This window comes from Quercus robur, chromosome 4 (genome assembly GCF_932294415.1).
Source record: "Quercus robur chromosome 4, dhQueRobu3.1, whole genome shotgun sequence".
Classification (NCBI taxonomy): Eukaryota; Viridiplantae; Streptophyta; class Magnoliopsida; order Fagales; family Fagaceae; genus Quercus; species Quercus robur.
The window spans coordinates 53,724,920-53,736,843 of record NC_065537.1 but is presented as its reverse complement, the minus strand read 5'-3'; the positions used below and the strand labels follow the sequence as shown (position 1 = coordinate 53,736,843).

General features: G+C 32.4%; 1 protein-coding gene, 1 non-coding gene and 1 pseudogene across 2 annotated transcripts; 1 reads left to right on the top strand and 2 right to left on the bottom strand.

Annotated features, from left to right (window-relative positions):
- Positions 1 to 949: 949 nt before the first annotated feature.
- Positions 950 to 1,559, bottom strand: LOC126722986 (putative lipid-binding protein At4g00165). Its single transcript, XM_050426156.1, has one exon. It carries the CDS (start codon positions 1,491 to 1,493, stop codon positions 1,116 to 1,118), a length of 378 nt encoding a protein of 125 aa, XP_050282113.1. The 5' UTR covers positions 1,494 to 1,559; the 3' UTR covers positions 950 to 1,115.
- Positions 1,560 to 1,992: 433 nt separating this feature from the next.
- Positions 1,993 to 2,066, bottom strand: TRNAI-AAU (transfer RNA isoleucine (anticodon AAU)). Its single transcript has one exon. It is a non-coding gene; the product is annotated as a tRNA-Ile (tRNA).
- A 5,113-nt stretch (positions 2,067 to 7,179) lies between these two features.
- LOC126722180 (flavin-containing monooxygenase FMO GS-OX-like 3) overlaps positions 7,180 to 11,924 on the top strand; it is a 35,259-nt pseudogene continuing 30,514 nt past the window's right edge.

The window sequence follows — 11,924 nt, the reverse complement described above, 5'->3', positions numbered from 1 at the left end:
TTATATTAACTATTTAACTAGAGTTTTTCAAAATGTAGATGCAACAGACTCCATTCACCAAATCCAAAGTAATTATTATACAATTGGAATGCAATTTTTTTTAATCTTTTTTTTTAACCTTTTTTTTTTTTTTTTGAAAGAGTTTCACAACCCATGGTATCCGCTTATGATGATAGCACTTTATCATCAGACTAAGACACCAAATCTCTTATTCAACTATCAAAGATTTTATCAGTTGAGCTAACTGGAACCCACAAATTGTTAAGGATAGTGACTTGCTAACTCTACACTCCATTCACACAAAAATATCCTAATACAAATTGTCAAGGATAGTGACCTCACACTCCATTATAATCACAAAGCTATCAGAAATCAAGGATAGTGATTCTCCAAATTAAAGCCAGAGTAACAATTATACAATTCAAATGTTACCCCAAAAAATGTAATTTTATAAATTGAGTACAAAACTACAAATTATTCAATGTACCCAAACCTATCTAATTAGTTAGAATTAAGGCTTAATTTAGTTGAGTTGAGTTGAATAACATTAATTGACGGGTTAGGCTTGGAGAAAGCAGCTCACAGCACTTTTATTCTAAGCTTAAAATTCCTGGAATTCTTCCTTTTGTTTTTCAAATGTGATTTGGGGTACAAAGGTGGAGCAGGAATTATTCAACGTCCCTGTGCATTTTTCTGATAGTGAAAGACATAATCTGACTTTTATGCCGACAAAGTTGATTTAGTTAAGCGATCGAACATTAGGAATCTATAAGTGCATGCATCGCGCACTATTTGAGAGAGAAAAGATTGATTCTAACCAAAAGATAAAGAAAGAGAAAGATAAAGAGTGAAGACTTTACCGACTAGAAGTCTAGACTATGCACATACAATTCGGAGAGAGAGAGAGAGAGCTTATTTTCATAATAATCACAATTATATTTTGACACAATAAACAAAATAAGCTGGATATACTAATTAAAATAGGGTAATAGTTCCACACTCTTTGCACACGTTTTCTGTGCAAATTTTACTTGTACAGTTATGTGCGAGAGTGTGTAATAAATAAGATTCATTAAAATAAACTCATATAAATACACTCTACTAGGCTAGAGTTTCTATGCACATACAAAGCCTTCAGGGACCTTCTTCCCACACCCATTAACGAGCAAACTAAGGGCAACAGGTACCTGGATTTTGACAATTCCCAATACATTAGCCTTAATTGCAGTGCATAAACACACTGCAGCTTCAAGATCTGCAAGACCTTTCACCACTGTACAGCATTCTTCGCTTGGTTTAGTCCCAATAACTTCAGTGACCAACCCTAGCCAGCTGCCACAAACACCAAACTTTAGTGTATCTTTCGGGCATTCAGCAGGATTCTCTGGGGCAGAGGGAGGGTATAAAACCTTATTAGATGAAACACAAGTGAAAAATATGATGTTAAATAAGATGAAACAAGCTGCTTTGGCCTTATAACCCCTAATACCCATTTTATCATGCAACAAAGGTAGTTCTCATCAGCTACAGGTAGGGTTCTACATATATATTATACACAAAGCAACAGGCTAATAATCTTGAGTAAATAATGGCCACAATTAGGCCATATATGGATATTGTAGATAGATTTTATCAAGTGGGCTATTGAAAATTCGAAACCACCCAGCAAAAGTCCTTGTCCATGTACATAAATGGGGGACATGTCCATCTTTTGTTAGATTTGCCCTTGTCTTTATTTGTATTGTACCACGTTAAAAACATCCAAGAGAATTCATCAAATCCGTATATATTAGCTGTCGTTATATAAAATTGTCTTCTTTTTCTAAGGTTTTTAATGCTTTGGGGGACCATTTTTTAGAAAATAGGAAACTGATGACAACATATGAGGAAAGAAATCTGACTGAGAAAATGTAGGGAACTGAATCAACTGATGATAAAAGTGTGAGGAAGGAAATCTTGTTGAGCAAAAAGTAGTAAATTTAGAAAGAAATCTGGCCCATGCAGGTTTCGAACCTGCGACCTTCGCGTTATTAGCACGACGCTCTAACCAACTGAGCTAATAGGCCATGTGGTCAATTATTTAATTGTTTTGAATTTCTTTATTATTTCTTTTTCTTTTTTATGAGAAAAAATTCTTTATTATTTCAAAATAGAGTTTTTGTATGCCAGTGTTATAAGTTATAACGTACTGTTATACCTGTAGATCTAACATTAGATCGACAAAAACTAAAATCATAGCTGTATTACACTGTCAATGAAGATAGCTTCCTCCAATGAAAATTGAATTGAAAATAAAAGGCGCAATTGCACTTTTAGTCCCTACATTTTTAAGTTTTTCCATTTTAGTCCCTACATTTTATTTTTTCCACTTTTAGTCCCTAAAACCAATTTACGCTTTCCGTTTTGGTCCTTTCCGTCAGTCAACCAACGGAAATAGCTGAGGTGGCAGCCGGAACAATTAAAATATTATAAAAAATGCCACATCACCCTGACAAATCAGCATATATATTTTAAAAATTAATTTATTAATTTTAATTAAATAAAAAAAATAAAAACATAATTAAAAATAATAAAACCAAACCTAAACCCAGAAAATCAAATCCAAGAACACAAATTCAGAATTAAAAACAATGAAATCAAATGCCTATGAACACAAGAACACAAACCCAGAAAATCAAACCCAAGAACATGAAATTTATACCTAAATAAAAAAAAATTAAAAACAGATAGTTTAAAAAAGAAATTAAATTAAAAAAAAAATCTTTAGATTATGTTCTTCCTAGTTATCATGAAGAACATGAACTTAAATTAATTAAATTAAAAAAAAATTTTCTTTACATTATGTTCTTCCCAGTCATCATGAAGAACATGTTCATGTTCTTCCAATAATATGTTTGGTTGTCGAGGAAATTAAAAAAATCAAGAACATGCCAACATGGAACATGTAAAATCAAAGGGCACAGATCTACAAAATACAAAAGACCTTCAAACGTTCAAAACACAAAGAACACAGACCCTAACCCAACCCTCAATCTCTAGCAAACCCAGAACATCACATGAAAAATCAAACCCTTCATACAAACATCAAACCCAAAAACAAACCCATAAATTTCAAACCCAAATTCGAGAAACCCGTAAACAAACCCAGAAATTTTAAACCCACCGATCTAATAGAGACCCACTGATCTGTAAGAGATTGGAGGTAAACCACCGCTGACCTCAAGCCCTCCACTATCATGCACTTAGCCCCATCGTCGTTCACATCGACACAAGACACAGCCCCAACGTGTAGCTCCTTCACTGGAACCAAGCACTCCGACTCGAGCAAGGCTTCGATGGCGTTGGCGAAGAGGAGGTGGAGGGAGCCAGAGAAGGCAGAGGCGGCGATAAGGGGTTTGTGCGTTGGGGTTTGGGAGTTCTTGAGGGAGGAGATTCGGGAAGGCGGAGAAAATGTGGATTGAGGGGATTCACTACCACCACCACCATGCACGAAACCCACAAAAAAATCAAAGCAAAATCCACACAAAACCCACAAAATCTGAATCCAAAAGGAAAACCCATCCCTAAATCCATTCCTAAATCAAAACCCATACCAAATTCTAACCCCAAAACCCATCGGAAACCACCCCAAATCAAAACCCATGAACCATAAATCAACCCATCATCAACCACAGTGCTTCAATCAATCTACCTCAACCAACACCACTACACCACAGAGCTCAAAATCCACAAAGAGGGCCGGACCTTTATTTGTTTGACATAAATGAAAGAAAGAGAGCAGGACTTGAAATTTTTTAATATAATTAATTTAATTTCTTTTTTAAACTATATGTTTTTAATTTTTTTTATTTAGGTATAAATTTCATGTTCTTGGGTTTGATTTTCTGGGTTTGTGTTCTTGTGTTCATAGGCATTTGATTTCATTGTTTTTAATTCTGAATTTGTGTTCTTGGATTTGATTTTCTGGGTTTAGGTTTGATTTTATTATCTTTAATTATGTTTTTATTTTTTTTATTTAATTAAAATTAATAAATTAATTTTTAAAATATATATGCTGATTTGTCAGGGTGATGTGGCATTTTTTATAATATTTTAATTGTTCCGGCTGCCACCTCAGCTATTTCCGTTGGTTGACTGACGGAAAGGACCAAAACGGAAAGCGTAAATTGGTTTTAGGGACTAAAAGTGGAAAAAATAAAATGTAGGGACTAAAATGGAAAAACTTAAAAATGTAGGGACTAAAAGTGCAATTGCGCCAAAATAAAAAATAAAAAAATAAAAACTCAAAATCTCAGACTACGTACAAGTTAAAAATCTGGTCTTTAGGTATCCCGTATCCCTATCAAATTATCAATGCAACTCCAATCAATGCCTAAATCCTAATCCATGTTTTGAAAATGCAAGGCACCACAACTGACTACTCTTTATGAAGTACAAACATATAGCTTCGTTTTTATTTTTAGTATAGTTATCATTAATTTTTTCTACGTCCTTTGAAAAAACAAATGCAATGGAGGAATTACACATCCATTAGGCATAAAAAGCAATGGAGAAAAATGTCTCTATCCCATTGTATAATTACCAAAGGAGTCAATTTTATACTGAAAGCTGTTTCAATTAAATCAGCGGAACGAAATATTTCGGTACCAGTTAATATCGGTGTACCGTTTCAGGATTATTGCTAATTATATATTTCTATACATAAATATATTTTGTATTATTTATGTAAGTGTTAGGTTAAGATAGCTTGACTCCGGTTAATTAATTTAATTACCCAAATTGATTAATTAGGCTCAATTACATACAAATCGTGAAGACACCAACAAATCACCAAAAATACTAAACGCAAGGGAAATTAAATTTGACACAGTGATTTGTTGACAAATGGAAAAAACCTTGTAAGACAAAAAAACTTCATCGGGTGATTTTAAGGTCACCACTCCCAAGAATCCACTAAGCAATAATCAAGTGGTTACAAGTATAAGGAATCTTACCAACTGCCTTGGCCTATTCCAAAATAACAACTTACAGTTGAACCTTCGCTCCAATACCCAATTGGACTTGATCTTATAATAGGCTTCTTTACATTGATGCACAAACCTCCAATTTGTGACTAATCTTTTACATGGATTCCAGTACATGACTAACTCTAGCAACTTAAACAGATGTTGTTGGCTGCAAAGTTTTTCATTTCATCAACAATGAAGATTTGGAAGCAATTGGTTACAAAACTCTATGGTGTACAAATGCAGTAGCTTCTCACAGAAAAAATAAGTCTCTTGGTCTCTACATCCATGTGTGATGGCTCTTAAAATAAATCTTATATATGTGTAGGGTTGTGAGAAAAAAAACCCTAAACAATACATAAACTTAGGCCGGATTTTAGATCTGGAAATTCTGAAATTATAATTCTCGATAAATTGAGCTGCTATCGAGCTATCTATCGAGTTTCACATTAAGTCTCAATAGCAGGTATCTATTGAGCTATCTGTCGAGACTTAATGAATAGCTTTTCTTTACTTGTTTCTTAGATCAATCTTCATGTTTTTAATACTTGACTTGAACAATATGTTTCTTAAAGTATTAAACTCATCTTAGATCTACTCAATTACAAGTAAAGTATATTTTGTCAAAGGATTAGCCAATTACAAAACATATTATAAATTTGTGAATTTTTATGTTTATCAACATAAAATATAAAATCCACATATTTTATAAACCTACATATTAGCTTGAGTATATTAATTAATATATTAGATTAAATAAAATGTTTTTTAATAATTATTTTTCAATTTTTTTATTTTTTTTATTGTACCAACCGAAACGCCAATATTGGCCGATATAGCTGAAATAGACCGATATAACCCAGTATTTTTTTTCCGTACTTTTTAGAAGAGTACCGGTACTAGTTTAATGACCAATACTGTATATTTTCCTGGTACGGCCAGTACTAGTATGGTATTGACTTCCTTGATAATTACATATCCATTAGGAAAAAAAAATTAGGAGGAAAGTCAATCTCAGAATGAAGGATATTAGTAAAGTATTTCTTCCACAACTTGTACCATATATGAATGGATGGTGATGAATATATGACAAAGCATTTTTTTTTTTTTATGCATCTATAATTGTTGGTGGGAGGATTTGAACTGGGGATATTTTCCTTTGAAAATACTAGAAGGTGACAATTAAGTTACAAAACTTTTGATAAAAAATTAGAATTTTATATCCTAATAATTTGATTATTATGTAAATGAAAACATAGGATAGCAGTTAAAAACTGAAATTTAGCTGGTTCAATTTCAGTTGTGAACTCAATAATTGTGAAAATTAAAGTAATTATATTTGCAATTGCAAAGAAAAGTTTTAAGAAGGTTTAAAATTTGTAATTATATTCTACTGTGTCTTTCATTTTCTTTATCGGGTCCATCATAGTAACTTAGTTGTGTTGTTGTTAGTATGGTTTTAAAAACCGGACTGGAAGCAAAACCGAATTTGCCTCCGATTCTCGATTTTTATCGGTTTTGCCCTAGTTTTAGGCCTTTTTTGGGGACTGAACTGACCTCTAGTTCTTGATTCAACGGGTCTAACCAGCCGATCTAGTCCGGTTTTTAAAACCATGATTGTTGGTCTCCTCAGCCCGAGTTAATGCGACTTGGCCTTTTCTTGTATTTTTCTTGTATTAGCAGTTTCCACTCTATCAATACAATTTCTTAACTTTTCTCAAAAAAATAAATAAATAAATAAATAAAAAGTCTGTAATTATTGAAGGCAATGATCCCACGTGACAGAAGAATAGCTTGATGCAAAATTAAGATTTTTGACAAAACTAAGATATCTCTCAGAATCTCTGAACAATCCAACGCCGATTCTCATCAATCTCAATACAATATTTTCTTATAAAAAAACATTTAACTTTACAGTTTGCACAGAAGCACCACTAGCACTAGCATTATTGCTCTAACATGCTTTCTTTGGATTGCGTTTTTTTTTAATCACTTGCCATAAAAACAAAAATAAAAAATAAAAAATTATGCTTTAATTCATATATTTCCTTTTGTTTATGATCTATACTGATCATGTGATGAACATGTGATATAGTAGAACAAAAACTTGTACATGGTATCCATAGATCCTCACAAAATGTGATTTAGAGCTTTCAAAAGTTTTAGACACATAATGGAAAGATCAATAAAAGTGGCGGTGATTGGAGCCGGCACTGCCAGCCTAGTCACCGACCGGGAGCTTAAGAGAGAGGGTTATCAAGTCATATTGTTTGAGAAAAACAATAGGATTGGTGGCACATGGGTTTATGATCCACGGGTGGAGTCCAACCCATTGGGTATGGATCCGGGCCATGAGATTGTTCGTAGTAGTATGTACCATTCACTCAGGGTCAACCTTCCAAGGCAGCTCATGGGCTTCTTAGATTACCCATTTGTGAAAAAAGAAAGTGGGGACCCGAGGGACTTTCCGGGTCGTGAAGAGGTGCTCAGATTTCTTGATGATTTTGCAAGTGATTTTGGGTTGGTTGAGTTGACCCGTTTTTAGCATGATGTGGTTCGGGTTGAGCAAGTTGATGGAAGAAGAAATGAGTGGATTGTGGAGTGGAGGACTCGGGTCGGGCAATTGGATCTAGAGGTCTTTGAGACTCTAGTGATATGCAATGGTAAACACACGGAGCCCAAAATTGCTACATTCCCAGGTAACATTTACTTATTCCATGCCAAAATATTATATGTTTAATATTACCTGTAAAATAAATATATTTGTTTTGCTATGATATTGCTGCAAACATTCTTTTCAATGCTATGCTTTTTTTGTTTTATATTATTTATATATATATATATATATATATTTTTTTTTTTACAAAATTAAGATGTGTACTCTTCCAAATTTAATTTAATTTTTTAAGGCAGTAGTGCAGTACAATAAGTCCAGTACTATAGGAATGTGTGAGCTGAAATTATGATATGATTAATTGGTTGTTTTTTTAGGGAGGAAACGAAAAGGAGAGAGATAAGATTATCAAAAGAAAAAGGAAAGAGATAAGAAAATGTTGGTTTGTACGCATCAAATAAGTTAAAGGAAAGCGAAAGGGAGAATGACTAATTTCTAACTCCCCTTGGTTTGCAAGATAAGCAAACGTAAAAACATACGTCTTTACCTTTAAAATCATATAAAAATTGCGATGCAAAAAATTTGTGGTTGAAATAGTGGGTATTTTAGCGATTAAATCAAGCGCTATTGTCGCGTATTCTAGTTAATTCAATTGGTAAACGTTAGTTAACTCAATTGGTAAAGTCTTTTATTGACAAATAAGAAGTCTATCTAAAAAATAAAATTAAACATCACAAACTGATACTTGCCAATTCACATTTACCTTCCATCATCTCTCTTTCAATGGAAAGACCTGTTATTAACGTATTTGTCGAAACTTTGAGTTTATCTTCACCTTCCTTATCTCATCATTTGCATGGAATTGGAGAGCCTAAGGGCCTAGGCAATGCCAAAGATATGATCTTAATCAACTACTATACCTTGAATTATTCTTACCCAACGAATTATATATCAACCCCATCATTTTCTATTAAAAATTATTCCAAAATCATCAATTTTAAAACCAATCTTAATCAACCACTATACCTTGAATTATTCTTACCCAATTAATTATATATCACCCCCATGGTTTTCTATTAAAAATGTTTCTACTTTTCAAAGTCATCAATATGAGGTGTATTGACTGTTGACCCTTGGAGAAGGGATTAACATTCTTTAAACTTGCACAGAAAAGGCTTGGGCTTTACGAAACACATGAAAAATCCCACACCTTATAAATCCAACCTTATTCCTTACATTCCATGCCATCTTAGATCTCCAAAAACATTATCCCTTGCTTTCTATCTAGTTTTGTACTCTCTATATACACAACATCCCTATAGTCTTAGAGTGAATTAAGCTATATATAAATATATAAACCAAAATGAGTACGGTAATTAGGCCTTGTGTTACATTCGTTATGGGGACCATGTTTGGAGCCCTTATAACTCGTGTGGCAATGACGCAACGTTTTCACCATCGAGAAGGTGAAGGTCGCCAAAACTGGCATTGTCCACGCGAAGATCTTAGGAAGAAAAGTGCAAATGCAAGTGCAAGCCCGGGAGTAGCAGAAGAGGCACTCAAAACCATTCCAAATAATTAATTTGTCATCTCTTTCTCCCTTCTCCCTTTGTTTGTTTGGTTTTTTTTTTTTTTTTTTTTTTTTTTTTTGTGTGCATTTGCATAAAATATTAATATTATATATGTGTGTTTGTAGTAAGGACATGGCATATATATGTGTGTAATTCAAACTCTAGTCTATCGAAAATTACATTCCTTTTGATATCTCATGTCTCTAGTTTGAATTTCTTCCTCACCCACCATCTATTAATACAACAAAAAGAAAAAGAAAAAAGAGTGTATTTCCAAATGAAGAGGACTAATTGCAAGTCGTAACTATGTTTATGCTAAAATTATTATTAATTTTATTATAAAATAATGTAACAAGAATATGACTGGTATCACATAAATGTTTAGGCTCGCTTTTTCCCTCAAGCCTCCTAGTGCAATTTTATTCAACAGTCCGTACCACATCCACATTATTTCACACCAACAAAAAAATTAATGGACCTTGGGTTAAATTTCTTTAAAATCCAAAAAGCTCAAATGTTAACCAATTACACAAGTTGCTTTACCCAAAGATCTTCAATATTCTTTTAGGGTTGAGCTTGCGACATGTGGATAGATTGATTAATTAAATTCCCTAAGCCTCAACTCACTAAGGGACCAAGACTTCATAATGACAAACTTGTTTGGCACATGGGACACCAATTAAAAAGGAACCAAATCAGCTCCTATAAAGAACTAAAAACCATGATTTTAAAATTTTTATTATATGTACTTTTAATTCACTTTTAATAAATCAATTTTCAATTAATTAACCATTGATACAATATGTGAATATTATGATCTCGTTTAAAAAATAAATAAATAAATAAAAACTTAGTAACACAAGTTACACATCCGCTACGATGGACCAACAAGTATATAACACTTTATATATATATCCGGTAGATTATAGGTGATATATTCTTGACCCTTGGAGAAGGGGTCATCACTACTCACCAATTCAAGTGAATCTCTTCCAAAAAGACTTGGGAATTACGACACCTCAACAAGTTCCAAAACTTATATATAAAACCCAATATTCCTCAACGCTCCCTAGGTCAAATCGTAGCTTTCTCTATCCCTCTAAAAGTTTCTTTCTTCCTCTATACAATTATAAAAGAGTTTTTGCTTAGCTTTTTATTTGATCAGCCAAATGGGTTTCATAAGAACCACATTCACATTCATGGTAGGGACACTATGGGGGATCTATATGTGTCAGAACTACAATATCCCCGACATCAGAAGGTTTGCCGATTCGGACCTTCTCAGGGCCAAGCAGATTGAGGAAGCATATCCCAAGCCCAAGAGTGAGGACGAGGACAAGGACGTTTAGCAATAAAATCGTTTTATAAGGCTAACCCAAGTTGTAAACTCATCCTGGTCTTTTGCATATATTTAGTTCTCTTACTTTCCCTTGGATTATGTTAAGTATTTCATATTTGGGTGTTTTTCATTGCATTATTTACATATTGGTCTTTGATTTAATGAAATTTTTTCGTAATTTTTCGTCCTAGCGTTATTGGAAAAAGTATGTTCACCATATATTCTCAACTTGGGTTATAAATTTTGGAATTCTAAATTCTTTGCTATGATTATATCTATGGGCAGGTTTGATATCATGCAACTTCTTGCAATTCTAATTCTTTAGTAAAACAATAGCTGATTCATGATTATTGTTCGAAATTAGAGACTTGGAACTTCATCACCAATTGCACAAGAAACTGATAATTTTCGTTTACTAGCTTAATTTGCATGACATAGTTCTTCCCATTTCTTATCTTTTTCAATCCTCCTTAAATAGAGTACATTATTTGAAATAGCTTCAAAAACTTCTATTGAGATCTAAAAAATTCTATTGAATTCTAAAATGGGTTGTCTCAACTAAATATACACATGATTCTATAAGTCTTTTAACTTATAAGACAAACATATTCAGGATTGCCAAAAAAGCCAAAGATATTTTGAAAAAAATGCCTAAATATTGATAATCTATTTTTCTTCTTCCAATATCTTAATGCAGAAGCTTTTGATATTTGTATATTTTAAGTAATTTTAGTCTCAATTGAGTTGTTTCTTTGTACTAATATGCCATGCTAAATGCATTCCATGCAAAATATGGCCACATTGACAAACACAAAATAATTATTTATCCATTACAATGCAATTTCTATTTGTGGATAAGAGCAAAATTATTTTGTTTAAAATTGTTTAAAGGATTGGTTGTTTTTTGGGTAAAATTGATTGATTGGACTTAATTTCTTTTAGCTTTGCCAATGGTAATTTTTGTTTTTGAGCTACTTTTTTTGGGCTTGTTAATTTTGTTTTAAATTTTAGATATATGAATCTTTTTTTATAGCCTTTATAGGAATCAATGATATTAAATGTAATTTTATTAAGCTAAATTGCTAAAATATAGTACCTATATATACTAGTATTTTATTTATTAAAATTGATATATTTTATAAAATAAAATTTATTCATTAAATTTTTTGGTTTGAATTAAAAATTTTACATAAACAAGACATTCTATTGACCATTAGAAAAGAGGTATTTTTTTCCTAGGTTAGAGGTCTTACTTTTTTTTTTTATTGTTTTTTTTTGCAATATTATAAAACAAATAATATAATATATTCTATTTTAGGGGCCTTATTCCATTTGGCAGCATTATTTAATAGCCTAAATGGCCTAATTGTGGAGCCATGATAGATTAGTTAAAA

Excerpts from the sequence above, each read along its gene's own strand:
- LOC126722986 (XM_050426156.1), bottom strand. The coding sequence starts at position 1,493 with ATGGGTATTAGGGGTTATAAGGCCAAAGCAGCTTGTTTCATCTTATTT.